The sequence below is a fragment of the Labeo rohita genome, chromosome 3 (assembly GCF_022985175.1).
Source record: "Labeo rohita strain BAU-BD-2019 chromosome 3, IGBB_LRoh.1.0, whole genome shotgun sequence".
Classification (NCBI taxonomy): Eukaryota; Metazoa; Chordata; class Actinopteri; order Cypriniformes; family Cyprinidae; genus Labeo; species Labeo rohita.
The window spans coordinates 37,811,282-37,837,765 of record NC_066871.1 but is presented as its reverse complement, the minus strand read 5'-3'; the positions used below and the strand labels follow the sequence as shown (position 1 = coordinate 37,837,765).

Sequence of the window (26,484 nt, the reverse complement as noted above, 5' to 3'; positions counted from 1 at the left end):
CTCCTCAGGGTCTGCTTTAATTGCTCAGATAATGGATTCTGCTGAATTTAATGCCTGACCAGCTGGAGTCAAAGTATCCAGTAATGTCTTTGAGGTTTTTAGTAGATCTTTTCACCGGAAGCTAAGATCTCAATTCAACTGCTGGTGTTACACAATCAATTACTTCTAATACATGCTCTGAATGCAGATAAACCAATAAGATATGAGTGAGAGGTGGAGTGTAATTTAAGGCAGTTCAACTACAGTCAAGCTACTCTTTGAGTAAAAAAAAAAAGTTAGTGAACTACACTGAAAGCTACTAGTAAAACAGAGCTAACTTCATTAAAACTATTAATTCCATAAACTACATGGGAATATATACACGTGAGCAGTTTTGATGTATTGAAAAAGCAAATATCTCAATAATTCTCAATATGGAATTACTGTAATTTACATTAAATATACCTATCAAACACTGTGATTAATTTTTAAATGAGTGAAAACACAGTAATTAACAAAGTAAGGTCACACTTTATTTTAAGATCCAATTCTTGCTATTAACAAACCATTAACTACAACTTTTGCCTCAATAAACTCCCAATTTACTGTTTGTTAATAGTAAGGTAGCTGTTAAGTTTAGGCATTGGGTAGGATTAAAGATGCAGAATATGGTCATGCAGAATATGTGCTTTAGAAGTACTAATAAACAGCCAATATGCTAGTAATATGCATGCTAATAAGTAGCTAGTTAACAGTGTGAATTGGTCCCTATACTAAAGTGTTACCCAAAGTATTTATTTTGTTACAGAAAAACAATGGCATACCCATGCAATGACTTGAAAACACTACTAAGAAAGGACTTTCAAATACCGTTTCTGAATTCTGACTCAACTAGGGTCACGTAAAACCCAACGCGACAAAAAACAGTTGATAACACACTACTAGTTTTACTATTTGAATTTTATATTAATAACTGAGCTAATGATACACTACTGAAAATCTTCACATGATTACACTGATTAAGTCTTAAGCAAAACTTGATTTTTGCTCATTACCCCAATCACTTTGCATGTTTATCTGCATTCTCTCATCTTATGCAGTGTTTACAATTCAAAGTAAAGAAATCATTCCATGTTACGCATTATTGGCTTTTAATAATAAACAGATTTTGATGGTTATCGTTTTGTTGTCCATGTAAGCACTTAATGACTGTTAAAAACTGTCTCTGTCAGGCACAGATGAAGGTTTAGCCTCTAGCTTTTCCAGCATCCTGTCAGAATCAGTGTTGTTAGGGCCCAAATGAGAGCCGTACAGTAAAATCCCAGATGACCACCCCCCTGCATCACTACAGTTGCTCTTCACATTTCACACACACAACCCACACTGAAAAAGAACAGGGTAGCATGGAGAGAGAAGCTGGACTGTTTAATGAAGCTCTAGTGAGATGAAAATGAGAAAAACTGGCCCTTTGAAATCTTGCAGTCCAAATTCAGATTCTATTTCAACTGCAGCCAAGCAGCAGCGCGCAGGGCAGCGGTGCAGCTCAGGGCTAGACAGATAATTGTTTATTGTGCATAAATGTTCGGAGGAACGGTTTTACTGGAATCCGTTCATTGTGTGGGAGTTGGGAGTGAACTCTTGGAGCGGACACAGAGGGAGAGATTAGACTTATTTTGTCAGTGGGCGAACCACATGAAAGCACCAAACGCCCCATTATTATGGTAACATAAGTTCTCATGGTAATAATTATTTGGCTATACAGATTCTTGCATCAAGTCTTTTGCCTGAAGGGACACACTCATCCCTCGATTTTTATTCTTTGCTCTTGATATTTGGGAATTTTGGCGTTAATGGCTTCAGCACATCTTCTTGCATTTTAAACCCTCTCTTTAGTTTGAGGGAAACGTTACGTTGCAGCTACTAAACTGTCATCCTAATGGCTTCTTGATATATGACTGATGTACCAATATGAATCAAAAATATACGTAAGTGAAATACGACATAACTGAAAGCTTCAGTGACCAAATGAGACATTAGTGAATCATCAGAAATGCTGGATCAATGCTTACAAACAGTTAATCATAGTTTCTGCCAAAACACCACTTGTTAACAAAAGAAATAGAACAAGATTTTTATATTTACTGTAGAAAATGTGTCATTTTCAAAACTTGCTGTTATGAGTGGTTGCTAGCATGTTACAATTGTGATGCTGGATTCTTTAATGTAAGTCTGTTGAGTTTTTTTCCCACAATATAAAAATTGTAAGTCTGATCACTAAGAAAGAAAATATCACACCTCTAAATGAGAAGGTACCAGAAATTAGAAAAGACCAAAAACATTAAGCGCTAGCTTTGATGTTGTGGTTTGAGGTTATTTAAATACATAAAAAACAACCTGTAAATAAAGTTATTATTCAAACAGGCTGGAGTAGATCTGAAGCACATTACAAATAATAAAGTCAATCACAGCTGCATCATGACATGAGTGTTGGGGTGTGATCTGACTAAATTTACACCACAACATCCAAGTTAAAACAGTAAAGGTAACTTTAGTAACTGGTATTTTGGTGGTCACTATGTTAAATGTTTGAAAGAGAATCAACATTTTATTTCAACACAAATTTATAGCTGAAAGAGTGAAATGTTTAAACCTTGGAGCTACTGTCTTCATATGAAGAGTTCAGACGCAAAAGCCTCTAAATCCATCTGACATATTTCTTTAAAATTAGCATTTCTTTCTGGCTACTTTGTATAGGTTTCTATGTAAGTACTGGTATTTCTGATTGGGCTGTGGCTGGAATTTAGCGAGTCTGAAGTAAAAGTATTTGATGGACGTACAGTATGTGTCAGGAGCATTCACTCAGTATCATTATCTCTTTTTTGACAGAGATGGCTTTTAGCCGGTTTTGCATCTGAACTCTTCATATGCACATAAATAAAAACGCAGCAGCTCTAACAAGCACCCATATCCATATGATGGTGGTGGTGAAAGGAGAGCTGCAGAAAGCAAAGCTCTGTTTGGACAACACCTTTCCTCATCATTAGCTGGAGAGCTTCAAACACTAGCAAGATTAAAGGTCAGTCAAAGAGGAGTTGGATTTCCAAAATGCTAATTAAAAACGCTCTAGTACAGTGCACGCTCAGAGCAAGAGCTCAGATCCCTCTAGACAATGTATGGCATGGTATGGATTTAATTGGCACATTTCACATGCAATTCATAGCTCTGGGCACATCTGAGAGATATCTGTTGATGGCATAGGTTAGTATATGCTGCAGAAGTTCAAAGGACTCTTGTCTATATAACCTTGCAATGCTTTATGGGACGCTACAGCAACTGTTTTCTTTCACGGTTATTCTTCCAAGGCCAAACTGGCATAGTAAAAGTGAAATTTCTAAGAATGCTCATGTTGCTCTTCTTTTATAGATTATAGTGAGTGGGTTACACTTTATTTTAAGGTCAAGGGCATCGCTATTAACAAACCATTAACTACGACTTTTGCCTCAATAAACTGCTAATTTGCTGCATACTAATAGTTTCTAAGTTAGTTGTTAAGTTTAGGTATTGGGTAGGATTATGGATGTGAAATATAGTCATGCAGAATAGGTGCTTTATAAGTACCAATAAACAGCTAATATGTTAATAATAGGCATGCTAATAAGTAACTAGTTAATAGTGAGAATATAATATCCAACATAGACACTCCATAATGTATGACCCCAAAATTAACTAAAATAAAAATGGCCACAAATAAGAGTTAGTTTTAAATACATGGTATATTGTACAATGAAATTAAACCTGGAAATACCATTAAAAATTAAACAGCAGTAACTGAACTGAGTCACACTTTGGTTTAGAGACCAATTCTAACTACTAATTAACCATAACGTTTGGCTTAATAAACTCCTAAACTTCTGCTTATTAATAGTTAGTAAGGTAGCTGTTAAGTTAAGGTATGAGGTTGAATTAAGTGATCTAAAATATGGTCAGAATAAGGCATTAATATGTGCTAATAAACAGTCAATATGCTAGCAATAGGCATGCTAATAAGCAGCTAGTTAATAGTGACATAAACTATTGTTTTACCCTGAACTGTAATGCTGTTAACATTTTAAACTCATACCAGTTACTATAAACTATATAAAAAAAAATTAAAACTATACTAAAACTAACAAAACATGAAACTAAAAAATACAACTAAAACTAGAAAATACACATTGAAAATAAAATAAAAAACAAACAAAAAGATAATGCTACTTTTAAGTTCTGTTTTTGTCCGTTTGGATGGATTGTTCCTAACAAGAGTGCTTACGAGAGAAGTAAGTAAACGGAGCCCTGCGTTCTTTGGTGTGGAGGAGGCGCATTTAATGTGTATTAAACAAAGACGTGTTCCCACCAAATGTGAGTGGGAAACAAGAGAGAGGAAAAACTATGTTTATCCAGCGAATGCCAATTTTGTGCCTCGGAAAAGGAATTAATCATCAGTGGCCCTCTCAGAGGTTATTTAGAAATGGGAAAATGCCTGTGAACTCTTTTTCTCTCACACTCAAAGTGTGTTCTTTTGATGTCAAGCATTGTGTAATTTAATAGGCCTGTGTTTTCACACAACATCTGCTTGTCAACCTGACATTCAGTGCTCTGTTTTGTGGAGAGAACTGAAAACGGGGCAGTGAAAAAAAAAGCGAGCGTTTGAGCTGGGACTAAGGTAATGAGAGGCAATTATGACAGGCCCACAACCTCACACCGAACAGTGCGTTTTCACAACAGCTACAGGAGTTCAGCTCTGTGTTAATCTTACACACAGAGAAGAATTAAGTTTATTCTTCCGAACCTGAGCGAGTGTAATGGCGTTGAGTCTGAGCAGATTAAATCTAATGTTTAACACATGGCAGAGGCCGGCCTCAGTAACACATGATGGGATACAGAGCAGAGATAAGCGCTCACACACCCTCAGAACACCCACTAGACCTGAGTGTAAAATCATGGCCAGGAATGGAGAGTGGGCAACAAGTGTTGAGTATGAGTACTATCAGAGGCTACAAAATGAAATGCACGTGTCCAACACCTCAGAGGGCAAGTTGTGTTATTAAGGCAGAGGGAAAAAAAACGTGTTGAGGAAGCCACTCTGACACTGTGGTTTGCCAAGCTGCCTAACAAGCCTCTCATAACTTAAAGTAGTTCACTACAGACAAGCTACAGCTTTGATAAAGTAGTTATCTGCAGTACACCACAAATTATTAAAAAAGTAGCTGGGTCATTCCTGTTATGCAATACCTTTTCAACATTGTAACTAAAACCTGACAGAAATAAATCATATTTATATTAAAATAAATAGAGTAAACATATGGGTTATTCCTGTTAGGCAGCACACTGAATGTCCTCATTATATCTGGATCATTATTTCGACACATTATATTAAATCCGATCAAGCGCCGTCCAAGAGTGCTGATATACAGTCCAACAGCACTGGGACATTTCAGTGCTTGTATCTCACCACTCATCTGTGTTTGTTCCAGACAGACTGTCAGTTTGTGTGTTAGTAAGTGGGAATTTTCCTCTTTCTGCAGGTTACACCCCTACACCAGCAGGTGGCAACAACTTACTGTCTTTATTAAAAAGTAACTGAATCATCCACTTAATTCATACATTTTTATTGAGAAAACAAAAGCATAAACATCTATTACTAACCGATCTGTGATGACCTACTATGCTGAATTCAGTGATTTTTATGGTGAATATCCTGTTAGATGAATGATAGAATAACATAAAAATGTGAAATGATGGTTAAAATTTAAATTTAAGTTAATAACTGCATAAGTGTTTTTACAAAAATTAGAGAAGTACAAGGTAATGTAACAAAAATGGCAACATCCTCTCAAATTAAAATACAATGAAATGGATAGTAGGGGTGGGAATCTTCAGGCACTTCACGATCCGATCCGATTCTGGGAGTCACGATCCGATTCCAAAATGATTCTTGATCTACATTTTTTCAATTAATTCTGATGCTGTGCAAACACATCTTTACAACCTTACATTTTAACCAAAATTGCACTTTCTTTCCTTTTTGTTTATAGTTGGAATTTCTGTAGGTCAGTACTGCCATCTTAAAAGTAGGGGTGTGAATCTTCACTGGTTTCATGATTCAATTTAATTACAATTTTCTTTATCAACTCAATATCTCTATGCATCACATTCTCATTTGTTATATTACTGCACATGGCTACATTTTCATATAAATTTGTGCAAACTTTATTTGTATTTTTTATCATATAAACAGACTACTTTTTAAAACAATCACTTATTTAAAATAAGTATTCTTTAGTATCTGAAAGTTTCAGACAATAGTTATGGTCTTTTCTTTTTTCCTCAGCATTAATGCCATTTGGTTATTACTGATGAGATCATAGACAGTGGCAGCTTTAACAGACTGTATTCACACTAATGCACAGATCTATTTCGATATATCAGATGTTTTGTCATGCTCTGAAAAGAGGATGGCTTGTTTCTGCGTCGACCAAAGCGCCCGCGCAGCGGAAAGCACCACTGGCACGCAAGCTGTGCACGCCGCGCTTAAAGTTCAAAATAGTTTCCGTGTTCGGTGTGAAAGCCGCTTCTCACAGTGCAAATTCTGTGCAATAAAGCCTGCCGTGTCTCTAGCGCGCACAAGTGCCACATGCGGGAAAAAAACAAGCTCAGAATCGATTCTGAAGTATTCAGAATCGTTGAAGAGAGAATCACGATGCATCAGAGAATCGATTTTTTCTCCCACCCCTAATGGATAGATTACACCTGTTATTTTCACTTTATTTTACAATTATGAAAAAAGACAATTAATTTAAAACTAATTTAAAATTAATATTTTATGTAATTGATACATACACTACTGTGCAAAAGTCTTAGGTAGTTAGGCAGGCAGGTAGGTTTTTGCAAGTGTCTTGCAGTCGCTGCCACGTATATTCTGAATTTAGTCTCTCAAGTTTTTTGTTTCTTCATAAATATACATCATAATCCCAAACAGACTGGATAATGGTGAGATCAGATCTCTGTGTGGAGCACTGGCTGCTGTCAGACTCCTTCTGAATACAAAAATCTCACTGGATTATTACAATAAATGGCAAAAGGAATGTTTGGAAATGTAAACTGATATTTCCTACTGGCACACTACAGCAAAAGAGTTGCTTAAAATTATTTCTTTGTTCGTGAAAATACTAATGGCCCAAAACTTTTGCACAGTAGGGCATGAAAATGTACTGCATAATAGGAATGACACAGACAACTACAATGAAGCTTTTTACAGTAAGTTATGTAATGTTCTTGGAGGTTAAGCAGTTGAGTATGGCACTGATAACGCCAAGGTCATGACTTTGATTTCCAGACAGTGCATGAACTGATCAAATGTATCTACATGGAATGCATAGTAAATCACTTTGGATAAAATCACCTGCCAAATACATGAATGCAGTGGTTCCCAAACCTGGTTTTGGAGTACCCCAACAGTACAAATTCTGGATGTCTCTCTCAACTGGCAGAAGCATTTCCAGTCTCTACTAATGAGCTGATGTGTTATACCAGCTGTTTTATTAGAGATATGATTGGGAACCATGTAAATGTATAATTCATTTACCAAATCGCCATTATTTATCTAGAACAAAAATGATCTGTTTTAAAAGGCCATACTGTGACCCTCATATGGAAATCATTGTATAGAGAATGGGAACTTGACGTCAGCAACGCAATGCTTTGTGGGATTTCAGGACACAGGAGCCAAAGCCACTACAAGGCAAGTCTGCACCCTTTAGCCAAAAAAGCACACCGGCTAAAGCTGTGGCGCAGGGAAGGAGACCAGACGTAGTTTTTTTTAATGGATGTCAATCGAGGAGAGGCTTCACTATGCTTAATAAACAGCTTCTTTGAGGACATAGCTATCATTTATTTAATCGACAGCCTATTGGCTAATCTTCAACATGTTTTACACTAAACAATAGTTTTGGATTGAACTATTTTTACAGTTTACACTGAAAAACATGGTTTAATGAGAGAAGTCACAGACTTTTTGTGACAGGTGGAATTCAGCGTGCGGCACTTCCCATTTATTCCTATGGTATCCGTAAACAGCGCTTGAGTGACACACAACTTAAGGCTAAAATGTGTAAAGTTGACCGTTACGCTTTCTCCAATAGTAAGTAATACAGACCTTCTCATCTCCCAATAGTAAGAAAATCTCTGCAGGAGCTACAGTAGAGACTGAGCAGCAGTAAATGTAGACATATTAGATTATATTATGTTTACATTATCTAACGTATTGTGGTTTTCACAATGCACATTGTTTCAAAGCAGCTTTACATGAAGTTATATTGTTACATCTATAATAGCTTAATGCTTTAATGCTGATGATACACAACAATGATATACATCATCCACCATTTGTGCTTTAGCTATGTTGTATTTATTATTTTAGCAGTTATACCAGTGCCACTGTAATAAACAAGAATGAATATTTGCAGTGTCTTGGACACATGATTGAATGCTAAAATTAATAAATTGGTCTTAGTTTTATTCTAAGCAATAGTAAGCATGTAATGTTCTTAAGTATTAATATAACATGGTATGCTTTTGCCTGTGGTGATTTGTGTTTGTTATCATTGTGTGTCCTAAAATATGACAACCGCTACACAGAACACAATGTGCAGTTATGCAGATTCCAATTCTCTACATAGTGTCATGAAAGAGTCATTTAACAGGATGGCTTGGTAGCATAAATCAGCAGGAAGAGAAAAGTAAAAGACAATGAAACAGGTAACATCTATGACTTTGTGCCATGTGTTGTTTGTTTCTCTGATTCTCATTTCTTTGACTTAATGTATTCAAACATTTTGACTCTCATGCTAGCACTGCCCACATAATGAAACTTGATGTTTCACTCCAAAGAGTTCAGTGCATTGGGGAATGTTGATGTGAGTCATGTGAAAAGGCCCTTTAAGCAACTGCACCAAACACACAAAAGAACAAAATTAAACAAAAATACCACAATGTAAACTCTAACTTAACTCTAACTGAATCAGATAAGTAACTGACAGCAGTGTGTACAAAAGTTTAAGGTTGGTACGATTTTTAATGTTTCTTGTGCTATGTTTCGTGGTTCTTCTATATATAGTAAAATAATAATAATAATAATATTATGACATATAATTACAATTTAAAATAACTGTTTACCATTAATATTTAGAAACCTAAAAAAACTGCATGAAAATATATATTTTCCTGTGTAATAATTAAAAGACACTTTTAATCAATTTAATAAAAGTATTAATTTCTTTCTTTTAATTTCACACTTATTGTACACACACCCACATGTATAGTTATGTATACACACATATATTTACATATAAAATGCTGTGCACGACTTTTGGGAGCATTACTGTGCTGAATGATGACTCAACTTGGTTTCTGAAACATTTCATTGAAATGAATCAGACTTGAGAGAGGACATTCTAGGAGAGCATCTTTGATGTTTTAATTATTAGCTCAGCTCACTTGCATATAAGGCTGTGCGCAATAGAGTGCCACATAAAAATCCCTGATGTAGTATTTCTGTGATGCTAAACTACTATTTTTTAGTTAGCCACTCCCAAACAACATCTAAAAATACACTCACCTCTACATACAGTAGAAACGAGGACCTTACAACAGGGTGTGAAAGAGACAGGCAAAGAGAGGTAAAGAACACCCATCATCACTTTCATGTTTGAGGGAATGCACATGAATTAATGCACATATATTTGCATGTGCATTATGCATGAATTGCTCCAGAAATACAGAATACACATGAGTCTATCTATCTATGTATCTATCTATCTGGGCTGAATAGCAGGACATAGCAGGTTTTTCCTTCCTTTTAAGCTTCCCTCAGAACATTCAAACAATCGTGTTTACCTGTGCAGACTTGGCCAGCTTCTGATTATATTCCTTCTCAAGATGCTTCAACCTGCTGTTGGTCTGTAATGAAAGAGAACACAGGAGAGGAGGGTGTTAGAGACAGAGAGTGCAGACACATGACACCGGATCGGCTGGCAGGAAGCGCGGGGAGTCGCTTTGCCGTGACCTCTGCGACTGGCAGGCATGTTGGCATGCGTGTGGCTGGAGCTCTGGGCTCAGGGCCAGGCCTGACACCACAACAGCACACGGGCCTTTCATCAGAAGCCAACTTATCACCACTTAACAGGAAGAGAGAGAACAATATCACACCGCTATCTGCAAAACAAGAATATGACATGAAAAAAAACCCCCACCAAGCTTTTAAGAGCAAGAACATGAAAAGCAACAAAAAACAAAGAGATGAATGACTATATAAGGGTTATTTTTTTATGAACAGACAGATGTGCTTTTATTGCTTGCTCACAAACAAACTGATATTAGTAAGAGATTGGCAGAAAAAAGAAGTTTACTGCTGGTTGGGTTGTTGGCGCTCTGAGATGCAATCTATCATTGTAATGCTTCCTACCTATCATAAAGCCGTAAAGATAGGACTCAGACAGTTCGTCTTGGCCAAGGATGTCTAATATAAGGTAAGAAAGGGTCATAGATAGCCATAGATGAAACAAAATTTTCTCAACACATCTAGATAGAGAGCTATCCATTAGCATTTTCATTACTCTCATCGGCAGTTGCTTGGCTGGTGCACAAAGTCCCATAAAAGTGTGACCTACATTTCAACTGATCTGAAAATGTCACATGACTAATTGCCATATGTTGGAGTTCCTTACAGCAGACAAGAAAATTCCATGTTAAGAACCCTTGAAAATGCATTTACTGTTAAAAAACATAGCAATATTTGACCCTGGACCACAAAACTAGTCGTAAGGGTCAGTTTTTTGAAATTGAGATTTATGGTTTGTTAGGATTGAACAATAGTTAGCCGAGATACAACTATGTGAAAATCTGGAATCTGAGGGTGCAAAAAAAACAAAACAAAACAAAAAATCTAAATATTGAGAAAATCACCTTTAAAGTTGTCCAAATGAAGTTCTTAGCAATGCATATTACTAATCAAAAATTAAGTTTTAATATATTTACACTAGGAAATTTACAAATTATCTTCATGGAACATGATCCTTACTTAATATCCTTAACATTAATGATTTTTGGCATGAAAGAAAATTCAATAATTTTGACCCATACAGCGTATTGTTGGCTATTGCTACAAATATACCTGTGCGTCACATATTTCTGTTTCACCATAATACATACTTTAATGGCCTATTGTAAAAGCCCACATAACGTTGACAACACAGCTTCCACACCAACACAATGAACTGAACTCAACTTTCTGATGTCAAAGCTCTAGTGTGAAAAGCCCTCAGTAAAATATGTAAAGTGATCACATGCACATGCAGGTGAAGTCGATGTTGAGGTTGATGCTACTGATGCTTTGGCCCAGAGGCATCAACACATGAGCTAACTGCTAAAACACACATACATACAGACCAGCAAACCCACAAGCAGATTCATCTCAGGCCCTCTCTTTCTCATCCTGTCAGTCATTGTATGTCCCCTCGAGCCTTTCGCACTGATGAGAGAAACAAAGCAACTCTAGCGTCTATATAAAGGATATTCTTTGTTTTTTTGCTGCTCGTGTTGCCATAGAGACCTTACGTTTCCTTAATTCTGCCAATGGGTAATGGGGAACTTTGTGTGAATGGCTTTTTGAATGGCAAGTATCTGGCTTTACGAATTTCCTCATGCTTAAAAGAACAGTTACACTAACACTGAAAACAAATTTACCTGCATGTTGTCCAAACGTTTTATGACATTATTTCTGTTGTACACAAAAGGATATGTTTATCTGAATGTTCATTCAGCCGAATGCGTCTCATTTATAAAGAATGAACACCCATGAGGACAGGTAATGCCGAGGTTTGACATCCATTCCTAAATTTCTGACCTAAATCCTGGATGGATGTCCAGTTCATAACAGCGCTCATACAAAGCTATATGAATATAGTGCATAAATCATAAGGACTAATTTTATTTACTTTTTTGGTGCAATGCCTGGCCACTGTATATTTTCAGTGTATGGAAGAGCATCATGAATATTCCGCTAAACATCTCTTTCAGTGTTCAATACAAGACAACATAAGTAAATGATGACAAATTTTTATTTTTTAAAGACCTAAAGAACATAACATGCTAACACTGATCTAAGAACAGAGGATCCAATGAACAGAGGGTGCATAATGGATCTGCACTAATATACACAAGTATGGAAAAACAAACAGTAAGAAAGCTGAAAAATGAAGCATTTGGACTGCTTTGTGTGTGTTTCCTAGCAAATGTCTGTACCTTGCCAAAGGCATCTTAGAGCTACAGGCACTTTGAGCTTCTATCAGGTGCTGCAATCGCTTCACAATATTGCCGGTGTGAGTCCATGGTCTTTGAAGTGTGAACGCTGTATTTGAACATTACTGTATTTGAAAGCACAAAGCATGTAGCGCTAAGCCAAACTTCATTAACAATCTAATTCTGGAGCTGTGCAATCACAACACTTACCCTTCCAATCACACACATTTAAACAGAAGGAAAATAAACAGCAGCGCACATACCTACAGGGATAATATAAGATGCAATTATTTTTTTTTTTTGAAAACAGAAACAATTAGGATTGATAGTGTAATAAGTACAAGGCTGGCGGGCATTTCTCCACATTTTTGCAGTATGTGTTTAGAGATTTTGGGGGATTGCTACATTAGATTGTGCTGCTTGGAAAGAAAGACTTTTTTTGTAAACATGGTTTTTAAAGCAATGGGCATTCTCATGTATCCAAACTGCCTTGGGTTTGTTGGTTCCTGGTGTTGTGGAAAGAGATAGCACAGCAAAGACTGAGCGTATGCAAACCTAAAGGATCAATTCACCCAAAAATGAAAATCATTTAATTACCTCATGTTGTTTTCAAATCAGTGTGAGTTGTTGTTTTTCATACAATGCGGCACCATGAAGGATTCTAACTTCCGTTTGGGTGCTTTCGGGTTCCGGTCTCCATAGTAATCCATGTTAAAATGGGGTAAAAAAGATCAAGTGAATTGAAACTTTTTCAGCATAGCTAAATATAAAAATGTGCGCAGGTTTAACTTTATTTTATCAGCTCGGAAAATATGTTAATTTGACTAGAAACACCAGAGACCGGAAATGAAAAGCACCGCTCCAGTCAGGCGAGACTTCCATGTTCAGAAAATGTGGATGTTATAAAAGGTGAGGTGGGAGTAAGAAAGAAATGCAAGTCATAATCAAGCTAGACAAGTCAAGTCATGTCAGTTGCTCACCTCAAGCAAGTCAAAGTGCTAAGCACCAAATTTGATCACATTCCCAAATAGAATCCATTAGAGATTATTTTACTTATTTCCTAAAGTAATTATTTAGTGTCTGAAATCATTGTACATAACTGTGAAAGAAACATTCTCAAGCTTTATCAAAAGTTGTAGAAAACTTGCATTACAAGAAAAACTACTATTACACTAATTTTGCATTGAAAAAATAGCAGTGTGAAGATTCTAATAAATATAATAAATAATCCAGTGTTCCAATGGAAATAAAAGTGTCATACAAGTTTATTTTTTGAGTAAACAATTACTTAAAATATCCCTTTCATATCTAAATGGTAAAACATAAATACAGACAAGAAAATACTGCAAAGGCACAAAAAGCGAAATGAAACCAAACTAAATTCCTGCTCCTAAAACAACATGAATTTACCTGTTAAAAAAAGGGTACTTTATTCTAATGATAAACATCTCAAAACACTTATTATAAAGCGGATAGTTCTGATTGGTTGAGCCGCGTTCTAAACTGTTGTAAACTGTTGTAAATTACTCTACAAACATACACCTTTGTTTACTTCTGTGTGTTGCTCAGCAACCACTTTGTTGCAACCACAACTATTTCTGAGGAACTACACTGTTTGGTGGAAGTATACGGTTTTTATTTAAAACATCGTGTCATGCCTAACAACGCCCCTTAGCTGTTATAAATGTACTGTAAAGCACAGCTTCTTGGGGCTTATTGCTTTATAAAACACTCAGTCAAGGTTTTTCAACGTTAGACAAATGAGTAAATGTTTGTTTAGCCTGTGAGCATCAGATAAATGACTAGCTGAAGTGTATAAATCACTTTTCAGGCCAGATTCAGACCAGAGAAGGAGAGATGCGCAAAACACGATTTTTTAGTTACTGTTCATTATTCACAGCATATTACTGACTTCCTTCAGTGTAGTTTTCAAATATAAATAACATTTCTAAAAATACTCAAAAGCTACAATTAAGGAAGGACATGAACCATAAAATCTAATTTCAGTAAGCAACCACCAAAAATATGATAATAAGATGTTATTTTTATACAGTCTCTGATTTGAAATTCAGAAGCAAAAACAGTGTTAGAATAGGTAGATGATTTCACTTTGGTGAATTAGTTTAAATGTTTAAATTCATGCATCTATCAAATAAATACAGGAATGTGTATTGGATCATCAAAAGGCTAAAAATATTGAGTTGTATTTTTTTTTTTTAATCTGTATTGCTCAGCCCTATTGTGAAAACACAGAGTCAGTGAAGGTGACACCATGCTAATGCGGAGAAAAAAAAAAACAGATCAATCCTCACTTGTCCTTTCTCATCCTCTTTAAAAGGGCTGTCACGTATTGCACTGGCAGGTGTGGCTACACCCCCAGCCTGTGTGTGTGTTTGTGTGGCTAGGGCTGTTTGATTTTCATCATGGCTTCTAAAATCTGTTTTTGGGCAGGGATCTGTCACACCTCTGTTAGCAGGTGGATCAGCGGGCCGGCGGTAGGGATCAGGGAACACAGCCATGAATGCATCTGCGTGAGGATTTAGGCTGCTGGGGAGTTTGTTGGCCTCTCATGCTTTAAGTTGGGACCTCCTGCGATTCATCCCATTTGATGACCTTGGGTGCTGATTTTCAGCCAGGGTCAACACTACAAAGGCCAGCTTAGGCATTCAATAAGAGCCTTTTATTTGGCTGGTGACCCTAGAGCCGCCATCTCCATCTGGTGGTGTGATTAAAGCCTTCTGATGAGGGGCAGGCAGCTTTCTTCATGTCAGCTTCATCAATAATTCGTAAGTGTGGAGAGCTGACCTGTAAATAACGACAAACTTTCAACTTTATAGTTGTTAACCGTCCACTTTGAGCAGAAAACACTGACTGCTACACAACACCATCTATCATTGTCCTTCAGCTGGAGGAGGAGAAAAGAGCTGAGACTCCAGAGTGATCACTCAATAATGATCAAGATCCTGCTGACATGTGGCCTTTGTGCCATCATGCATTGGTTTGTCTAGCACTTCACTTCATGACAGGTGGAGGATGGTCTGAGATGCAAATGAAACGCCCACAGTTTGGCCGTTCACAGACCGTCTGCTGCATATCGCACACAATAAATGCAAGAACTTTCTCAAAATTGAAAGCTGCAATCTGGCAAAGCACATCCAATATTATTACACAGATCTCTGGATTATTTAACACTGATTGATCAATCACATCCAACAGTCAAATTTCTGAATAATGACCATTGTGCAGGGTGTTGAAGTGCACTATAAACATTGATGAGAATGTAAACAGTAAAAGAAAAAAACAGTAAACAGTAAAACTGTAAACACCATACTCTATATGCAATTTTACTGTAAAATACTGCTGAATGTAAGCAATCTTACAGTTTACAGCGAAAAACCATAACTGACATTCCCAGAATCCTCAGTTTCTTCTTAGATTTTTAATCTAATCAATTGCACATATGTTGTTGAATTAATGTTTATTGCATTATTTTAGTATTGTGTGTTACAATGATGGTGTTTTATATTTCCGAGTATTCCATCGTCCACCTATTTATATTACTATTTACCTACGCTTGTGGAAAAGCAACTGAGGCTTTTTCTTTACAGCCTGTGCTTTTAAGGTGGTTGTCAGTACAGTAAAGGTGAAAAAACAAACAAACAAACAAACAAACAAACAGAAAAAAATGATTTTGATAATTTTGTAGACGAGCAATAATTATAATTAGCCTGTCATTATCATAAAATTAACCCATTTATTACAACGATTATGGAGATCACCATCGTTTTATTTTGCAATAACCAGCTCATTTTGCATCATGCCCTACTAACTGTCAAGATTTAGGTGTTCTTGGTCAAAATAAGCTGGTATATGGACAACACTTCATGCTGACTAGGTTGAAAATTTCTGTTCAAGGATGATGTTAAAGTCTCTGAGCGAGTGGCCAGTGGCATTGTGGATGTGTTTTAAAGCGCTCTAAAGCCAGTGAGGTCTCTCCACAGCTCTACACTGCCGGTCTGTGGCAGTCTTTTCCCGTGTCACCGACTTTCTCAGCCATCCTGAGAGGAAAAGAATGAGAAAAACCGGAGGATGGGGGGAAAACGGCATAACTTTCATCTCCGCAGAAGAAAGAAAAATAGAATCACCAAATCCATCCACATGCCTGGCTGGTCTAAATCTGATTTTCTGCTATTAAGCTCCATTTCCCTCTCTCGATCTGCCACTCCGAGGTGATGGGGAGGTGTCTTTGATCATATTCTCCCACTGTTTTGCTCTCTGTAATCCATGACCAAAAATAATGGGATTTGGTGTATCTCCAAATGGCAGAGAAACCAGTTGACAGAAATTAATAAGTTTGCAGGGACAAAAAGTGACGACAAACAATGACAACAACATCCTCAAAACACCACCATCTTTCGTCAGGAGTGAAAGAGAGAGAGAGAAAATATGAATCATAACGTTAAACAGAGACTAAAAATGGTGGTGACACATTAACAAAAAATAAATAAAGTTAAAAAGAGGCAACATCCAAACTTTGGGCAGAATGACAGCTGACAGGCGCGCCGTGGGGGAGCTGGGTGTATTGATGTGTCTTTGAAGTGAGCGAGTGTTTACCGCATTCTCCAAGACAGCAGCAGCCATGTTCTCAGGGCCTGATTCGCTCTAATCCCTCCTGTCACTGCTCAATGGAAATCTTGTACCAATGCCACATCCTTCTTAGTCAACAGGTGCATTTCATTATGCAATGTGTACAAGCAACAATCTTAACCAGTTTCCTGCCAGTTTCTTAACTGAACAAACGCTTTTATGTGGAACAGGCTCACAGTATTTGCGCAACGGCACTTTTTGCTTTATCGTTGCGTTGTTGCTTGTTTGTGTTTATATTCTTACGCAAACGGTCCCATTTGGTTCAGTGTCACAATTTACGTTAAACTGTTTCAAGAAATGCACTTTTCGTCAGGTTAAATAAAATTTAAGCTCTGTGGACAGATAACAGTTTTGACCCGTCACTTGACAGTGACGTTAAGGGGACAACATACAATGATACAAACAAATCAGACTAACCATTTGGTTTCAAACTTAAGTACTTACCCTGAAACATTCCTTTTGAATTAAACTATTAACAAAAGGGACAATAAGGTCAAAGCAAAGACTGAAAACAGTCCGGATTGTCTTGGCAGGCATTCTGGTATAGCGGTCTTTCAGATATGTCACATCTCGTTAATACTAGCTATCAGTGAAAGTTTGTAGATGGTAGGCAAACACTGTGTAAACAGAAGGCAGGTGAAACATTCTGACAACTTTCTCCTGGATGATTCACAAACACACTTCATATGTATTTACATTCTTTTTAACTAGCGTAAAGTTGGTTGCTTTCACCACACATGGCTCTTCGATTTCCCTCCTGTTACGCTGCAGAGGAACGGCACCGAACAGCATGTGCTGACATTTCAAAGCAAACTCTCTCACAGTACCTCTACCTGTCTTCTTTGTCACAGTGAGGAAACAGAAATAACCGCATCAGTTGTGTGCCGCACACCTTGTTACTATGGTGATCTCACGCATGTACAGAGGCCATGTAGCTGGAAGCAGATGCAGTTTCACTACAGAATTACCATTTGTGTGAGAGGAAGAATATAACAATAAGAACAGAAGTAGAGTCCTGTCATTTCTGTGATGCGGAAAACGCGGATGAAATCACAAATCTGGTTGTGAAAATGGAATTTACTGTATAATGTGGAATATCAGGGAATTTGGTGATATTTGGAAATATAAATCGAAAATAGAGCTGTACACTTAAATTGCGGTATAGAATAGTGTCTGTGAATATAAAAGGGGAAAAAGACTGCTTGTTCTGTGTGACTTGTCTACTAAGCATACTAAATTAATAGTTTGTTTTAACTCTTAAATGCATACCTTGGGTCTTTAGCGACCTGGGACGTCATTCACCCACATACCCTCTCCCTCCTTTACTTTTTTAAGTTTGACATCAACTTTCTTAGTATTCCTCAATCTATATGTAAATATCTGATGAATCAATACGTGCAATTCACCTTTATTCCTTGAGGTGGCACTGTTTATTGGTCAATAATGACGGGATGTTCATTATCAGAGGCATTAAACAAAGAAATATCATCAGGAAAAAAATAATTGGTTTGAATGGCTTTACTACAGAGCAATTACTGTACGCAATAAAATATAAATGTCACTGTTATTTAATGGTGGATGTGGTGTATAAATTGTCAGCAATCAAAATATTGACTTTGAAGTCATTAAAAACGATAGTTTTGAGAATATGTGAGAATATGAGATCGCGAACACGAGCCAGATGATGAATGTAATGTGGAAGTGCAGTCTGAGGATGACAGCGATGGTAAAATCATCTACTCAAATTGAACCCTTCTGAGTTTCAAAAGGTAACGAAATATGCTTTATTTTACTCCTTTGTAACTGTTCTTAAAATATCAAGAGAGTTTTTTGCTATTGCAGAAGTAAGAGATCCATCCGTGCTGGATATATAGGTCCGGTTAGCTGAAGACCCGAATATGTAATAATGATTGGCAAAACATTCATGCAAGGGTTAACCTAAAAAAATTATGACAGAAATATATTACTTCTGTACAGCAGAATGTACTTTTTTCAAAGTAATAATAACCAAAGGAATTGCACAAATTCCATTTGATTACATTTTAAAATACTGAAAAATAGTGAAACTTTTATGCATCCATTTGATAGCTATATATAAGCAGTTAAATGTGTTGGTTTACACGTAGTGTGAGCTTTTAATAAGTCCAAGAATAAAATGATTAATTTAAGTTAAATTTGATTTACAGAACTTTTGTTCTGCTTTCTAACAGCTTTGACTTTAAGAGAGAAAACTCACACCTTTTCACAGACATTTTGTTTTCATAGTTAGATATCGTGATGTGTCATTATAGGACTGTCTAGCAATATATACCGATTATCGTAATAATCACTGTATCGTGATATTATCGTATCGTGAGGTACCCTGTGATTCCCACCCCTAATAGCTACAATTTGTATGTGTATTAAATGTACATTTAAACATAAAACAATTATTACATTATTATTATAAAAAAATAAAATATTGTTAAATTATTAAAATGTAATTAAACAATTAGAACAGAATTCAGAAAAAAAAATTATGGAAAACACACATTTTTAAATAAATAAAATGTAATTTGGGGGAAAAAATAAATTTCAGGGCCCTACAGATTTTAGAATTTCCTAGCAACTTCTTTCCATTTATTATTTTATCGGTGAATGATGACTTAAATGTTGAACCACAAGGCTACTGTATGATGTCAAAAGAAAATATTGAGAATTTTCATTTCAACTATTATTCTGAATGTAACAGAACATAGCTGTACTGAAGCAATTAGTGGTTCCACAGTTCTATGCTCTGAGCCCACTCTCAAGTCAAATCTATGCCACTGGGCTTAGTCTGACAGCTCCAGTCCATCAGGATAGGTTAGGCTGGAGCCTTTTATCAGGGCAATCCCTTGAGCCTTTGGCTTTGAGGCAAACAGAAAACAGAAAAGGGAACTAGCCACATCCATTTCAGCACCTCCAGCTATAGTTGAAATGACCAAACCCTCTGATGTCAAATTCTGAAGTTGCATTATCTAAAAAAGTATGGAAATACTCTGGGAATAAGGTAAAACAACATGAATTAAGAATATGTCTGTGAACAAAACAAAGTTGGATGGAACATGACAAACCTATGACGAGCCAAAGCCTCCACACTATTACTGCTCATTTAGCGCTGATGAAACATAGCTCCATAAGTCATAAGACATGCTACAGCTACCTGTATATCTCCATCCCTCTCTATCCTAATGGTGTTAACAAGTGGGTTGATCCGATGGCTATGAGGGTGTATAAGTGAAGATGACTAGAGGCTAAAAAGAGTGATGAGTTCAGTGAAAGGCTGCTCTTTCAACAGGGATTCATTATACAAATTTTTTTTTATGAAAACTGTCTCCTCTCCAGGGTGAATGCCCCTATGATACTATATAAACAGCCTTCATATGCTATTTTATTTTGGATGAGAATGCTAAGAGAAACCGAAAACCTTCTTGTCCAGGCTGGTGCATGAAATCTACAAGTTGGTGATTAGCCTGTGGACATAATAATAATAACGATTGCTAAATATCTTATGTTTTTCAGTGAGTTTTATTCAGGATTTGTTTTTGCAGAGATAACCCAATGGCTGTTATAGTGGAGAATGCATATATAAATAAATACATTTGGCCCACTGAGCATTGTTTATTTGAATATATCTTGTGTTTTTAGAAATGTACGCAAGTAGTCTGTACTAGCAACATTAACTGCATTAGACAAACAGCAATGGCATTTCTGAACCAGGCTCATTCTATAAAGAGTGCCATTTACACACAAATGATGATGAGACTGCCTTAATGTTTAAATATGCATTTCACAGCATTATACCAGTGTATATAGTGCGTCTGTGCTGACATAAAGTGGCTATATTGATTTTGTACCTTAACGCTAATGCTTGTATAATCTAGATTTATTTACATTCTGCCTTTATGTCTTTTTTTTTAGTTTCTAGTTATAATACAATAAAAACACATTCTCTCTTTGGACCCAATTGAACTGTGATTAAAGAGAGATGCTGATCTAAAAATCAGCTTTGAACTTAATAAGTTTTCTGACTGGCAGATTTTGTTGAGGAATCTGCAGTAAAAAAAAAAAAGAGAAGACATGAAAAGGACTGAATCCGTAGGAATTCAGGACAGGAAGCCGTGATTTGTATAGCCGTTACTCCAAAGCTAAAGAAGAAGAAAGTACAAAGAACATCTGAGCATCAGAGGCACTGGCTGTGAGCTGCAGAGAGAAGTCAGGTTTATCTGGAGGAACAAGGCTCCCAGGGTTCTCTGTGGTGGATGGAGATTGGGTAGTGGTGCCTACACACACACACACACACACACACACACACACACTCACCACAGCCAGATAAACCTCTGTTGTTAACAGAGACTGGAATAAATTCACTTTCATCTTCCTTTCTTTTCGCTAAGCGTCTGACGTTGGAACAATCTAACACATGATCTTATCACTTCTGATATTCTGTTCCTTATTATTTTATTCCACAAGCTCTCCTTCAAAAAGCCTGTGTCTTTCATGAAAACCCATTCATGGATTTAATGGATTTCTCTTTCCTTTTTCTCTGGGATCTGTCTTCAAACCCTGGCTGGCCATTTCAGGAGCGGCTGACTGCCGAGGACAGCGTTTCTCGCGCCATCAAAAGAATAAGAAATTTCAGCTTAGAAACATGCCAAGTCACTACAAATCTAAAAGCCTAAAAACTTCCAAATGAAAATAGCTAAACTTTTCCCTCTGAAACGCACAAAAAAAGAAGCTCTGACACAGTTGGGGAGAGATAACTTACCAGGCTAAATGCACAAATGAAATCATTAGCTGCATTTAAAGCATTCTGGTTTATAATCTGTGAAACCAGTAGAATTTATCTCAATAGCGTTTCTACTATCATGCAACAAGGAGAAACTTTTTTTCACATTTTCCGAAGAGAATGTCAGCGCAGCGGTGCTTTCTTGTCTTCACAATGCTAGGATGCTATGGTGTTCTGCGTGGTTGCCTACTAGCCTAAACCAAAAGAGCCTTCTATAATCTTTTTTTACCACCTATCACATCAAAAATCAGCTGTGCACTTCAGAGGCCAGGAATTTTTCTGTCCAGTTTATTGTCCACCAGATGAAAGTCTGACAGCATAGAAAAATCATTTGAGGAATCATTTATGATTGTAACACAGATGATGCAGAAACTTAGTATAGGTATAGAGGTTTGTGTAAATTCCTAACTCTAAATATGAAGAATACTCATGACTTAGCAAACACCATGGATGACTCATGTACTGGATTACAATGGTGAGCTATGAAACGGTGGCAAAATGAGACGTATGTATGTGTGTGTGAGTCAGATGTTTAGTTAATCCTCAGAGGATAAAACAGCTTTACTCTGGAGGAATGAGTTTGATGTTGCGCCTCTGGCTAGAGAGAGATCACAAAACCGGTTTATCTACTTTACCTTGCACTATAATAGCCTGGTCACTCTGACAGGCCAACGCTAACATAATCTGTCTCACTATGCCATATTTATCTACATCTGTGTTAGTAATCATGACAATACTTACCTCACAAGAGTCATGTCTTACGCAGAATACATGTGAGTGTGATGATAGCATCCATTTGTTGTGCTTCTCTTTATGACTAATCTGCACTGCTCTGTGAGAAATGCCTTAAAGGGACAGTTCTCCCAAAAATGAAAACTGTCATTGTTTACTCACCCGCAAGTTTGAAACCTGTGTGACTTTCTGCCTTTCATGAAACACCAAAGATGTTTAACTGTCACTCCCCTTGTGTGTTCCATAAACATTTCTACATCTGCTACATCTGATTGATAATTTTTAGAATACATGACAATCAGTGTTGGGAATGTTACTTTTAAAAAAGTAATTAGTTGCAGTTACTAGTTACTTCTCACAAACAGTAACTGAGTTAGTAACTGAGTTACATCATTTTAAAAGTAACTAATTACCAGGGAAAGTAACTATTGTGTTACTTAAAAAAAAAGTTCAAATATGTCAAATAACCTGGATGCCCCCAATACTAAATATGTTAAATGAATGAAATTTAAATTAATCTGATGTCTGCTATATATATATATATATATATATATATATATATATATATATATATATATATATAGCCTAATGGCACAGATTTTTAAATATCTGACACTTAGCGTCAGTCAGTCAAGCATTATAATATGACATTATGATCATTTTGCATTATAATTTAGTAATTAGCATTTTAGTAATTAGAATAACCATGTATGAATGCATATTTGTCATGTTGACTGAATTTAGGACTGGTGGTAGTGCTTAAGATATTGTTTGTAATTTAGTGTTTCTGTAAAAAAGGGGGGAAAAAACTAAAAATAATACTGATAAGATAAAACTACTACGAATTCTACTACAAATAACAATATAAACTGCACCAAGGATCAATGAGCTGCTGGGTCAATGAATATTAATCACGTTATCTGCGTTCACTCGAACTGATTTGCTGAAATCAAAACAGGGACGATAATAGGTGAGCACCAGCCAATGAGATTGTTGTTCGCACATTAGATTCCCTGAGAAACCGGCAGTTCTTAAAAGCTGAAGAATTCCAAAAGAACTCCATTATTTTGACAGAAAAATACAGCAAATAATATTGTTTACATGTAGCACGTCATAGCGGTATATAAGACTCTCTCGCTCTGTATCATTCTTTGCGTGTGTGTGAGACAAAGCGACAGCTATTTGTGTGGCTTCACAGTAGAGTTTATGGTTCGTCAAATACAGGTACGCTGCACATTCATTCAAATGAACTGAAAAATAAAATTATAATAATATTATAATAAATTATAGTAACGCCGCATTTTACTGTCAGTAAAGGTAACGGCGTTGTAATGGGGGAAACGGTAATTCGTTTGATTAAATAACGCTGTTAGTAACCGTTTATTAGCCATTTATTTATCACGCCGTTATTCCCATCACTGATAATAATGTTCTTATTTGCCACACAATGGTCACAATTCTGTCAGTTATTAACTGTTTCCTTAAAACCACAAGGTGCCTTCTTCAAAGGCCCATTATATGTCTTAGTATTCTCTATTGGACTACATTTACATCTTAGTTATGTTTTTAGTCTTTCTGCATTTATAACAACAAATCATTTGATTTATTGAATGAATGAATTTAATTATTAAAAGCTGGCTAAACTGGAAATTTGAGAGTCTGAAGAAGTTACTGCATTGATAAAAGTCTATGGGGCCCTTCACAAGAGACTGGAATTGATAAAAAACTCCAGCGCAAAATGCCTCCTCTGGCATGGTGGCATCAAATAAAATGGTTGCCAATGCAAATTGCTACTGTAAACAAAAGATGTGCAACACTTGCCCCGCCTTCTGGGGGTCTTCTGACTGGTCAACTATAGCTTGGAACCGACACTGATGAGCGACACCGCGTATTAAAATTCTTTTAACTTGACACAGCGTCTTAAAAAAAAAACTGTGCTTGTGTGTGAGACGTACATAGAAAAACAATGGAAAAGTTGCGCACTGGAATGGAAAAACGTGTTCTGTGTGAGCGCCCCTTTGGAAAGTTTTGTTTTGTTCTAAACTAAACGAGTCTCATTTATCATCAAATGATGAATGTGTGATCTCCATAAAATGTAACTGTGTTAAAAACACATTAACTTTGGCAGCTCTAGTTTGAAGTGTGTCAGTCAGTCTCAGAGACAGACTTTGTTGAAGTTTCTTCAGAGGAAGTTTTCAGCCGCAGGTCAGGATGAGTATCAGATGAGGGGTGGCAGAAACAGAGACTGATTTTGTAAACAAGCCTTACGTGTCAGCCTGAGAGTGGAAAAGCGAGGCGGAATTCTCTTCAGATGGGATTTATGTGCAGCAATGTACTCACATATGGTTCCAAAATGTAGGCCCAGGATTTATGAAGAGGCCAAATGGCATGCTAATGTGCCGCAGATGTCCTGGGGGAGGGTGCAGTCAGCAGTGGTGCATGAGTTTAATGAAAACTAATCGCTTTGATGGGCCTAATCAGGATTACCCTCTGATCAATACCACCTTTAGCCAGTTCCGGGCCAACCTGTGCTGGATTACAGCTGCTTTCCAGCCCTCGGTTCTGCGGCTGGAATCAAGAGCTTTAAAAACAGAAAGGATGCAGGATTTCCGGTATAGTCGCCCAAGTCTGCTTGCTCAACCTTGATAAAGCCGGGGCAAAGAGGGGCTAATGTGTTTAATTAAATACTAAGGAGATCTATTCCCCTCAGTGCTGAAGTTCAAGCCAACACAAACCATTAATGAACATGTACGAATGTGTTTGTGTACACAAACACACAAGTATTTAGGTGAGAATCTAGCCTTCTGTATTCATTGATCTACCGACAAGTTTAACTTTTTTTGTTGTATGCTCAACAGGTTTGGCGGTGAATTATTCATTTATTTTTTATATATAAATAGTGTCTAATTATATACAAGTAGTCCTGAATTGTGGCAATTGATTGTGGAAAGTGAAAAGTGTGATGCTATTGTTGGCTGAAGCCCGGGCACACTTTGTAAAATTTTGGCTATATGATTTGGCTGTCTGAGACAAATTTCACAAATCCTAAAAGATTTCTCTGATCCTAGGCTAAAATCTGTAGTCTTTAATCGTTAGTTTGACATGTTAACTGACAAGCAGAGTCAAGATTTGGTGCACAGTCCTGCAGTGTGACTTCTCCTATGATGAATATCAAATTGTCTTCATTTTTCAAGACAAGCCATGATCAGAATTAATGCCAGAGATTTCTTCTAACCACCAAAAACTCTGGCTCTACCGGACCCTGCTAACACAATTCCTATGATATGTTGTTGCCTTTGCTATGATTGCTACGGTTGTGCTGCTGCTTTCATGTGGTTGTGTAGTGCTGCTTAAACTTCTTACTTCTCCTTATTTATGCTGTTATTGCCGCCGTTCATATACATTTTTTTTATGATAGCCAACATTTCAGCCCCATGTGAAATGCAACTCATAGTCACTGAACGAGTATGGGTTGAAATCGTAAAACTCCGGACAAGTCTTCTTGCGTGCACCCCTTTTTAACGTATCTTGACTGTCAGTACTCTCTGATGTTAATGACAACTGAGATCGAATGTGACGTGATCATTATGTTCGTACAGTCTGACAAGCAACAATCGTAAAGGACTACTATAAATCCTGCAGTGTGCACCCAGCTTAAGTTACATACACATAATATCAATCATCCTAGAAAAACACCTAAAAATAGTCCACTGAAATCTTCCTCTCTACCGTTATTTATTCTCATGTCTCAATATTTGAACTGAATGAGATTTGAGACAGAAAAAAATATCTCTCTAATTTGGAATGACATGTAGGAGAGTAAATACTTTTTGGTGAATCCTTCAAGGGTCGGAGCCCACAACCCTTCAGTTACTGTCAGCTTTTTAATCTGCCAGTGAAAAGCCCTTAGAGTATCACAATGTTTGTGCTTATTAGAGTAATCATGACATTAGCCTACTGACATGCTCACATCAGAAAGA

General features: G+C 36.8%; 1 protein-coding gene across 3 annotated transcripts in view; it reads right to left on the bottom strand.

Annotated features, from left to right (window-relative positions):
* cep112 (centrosomal protein 112) overlaps window positions 1–26,484 on the bottom strand; it is a 186,593-nt gene that overhangs the window by 62,523 nt on the left and 97,586 nt on the right. For all 3 annotated transcript variants that reach the window (XM_051106590.1, XM_051106591.1, XM_051106592.1), the window contains exon 22: window positions 9,913–9,975. In XM_051106590.1, coding sequence (XP_050962547.1) covers window positions 9,913–9,975 — 63 coding nt within the window. The remainder of the gene's footprint in view (window positions 1–9,912; window positions 9,976–26,484) is intronic.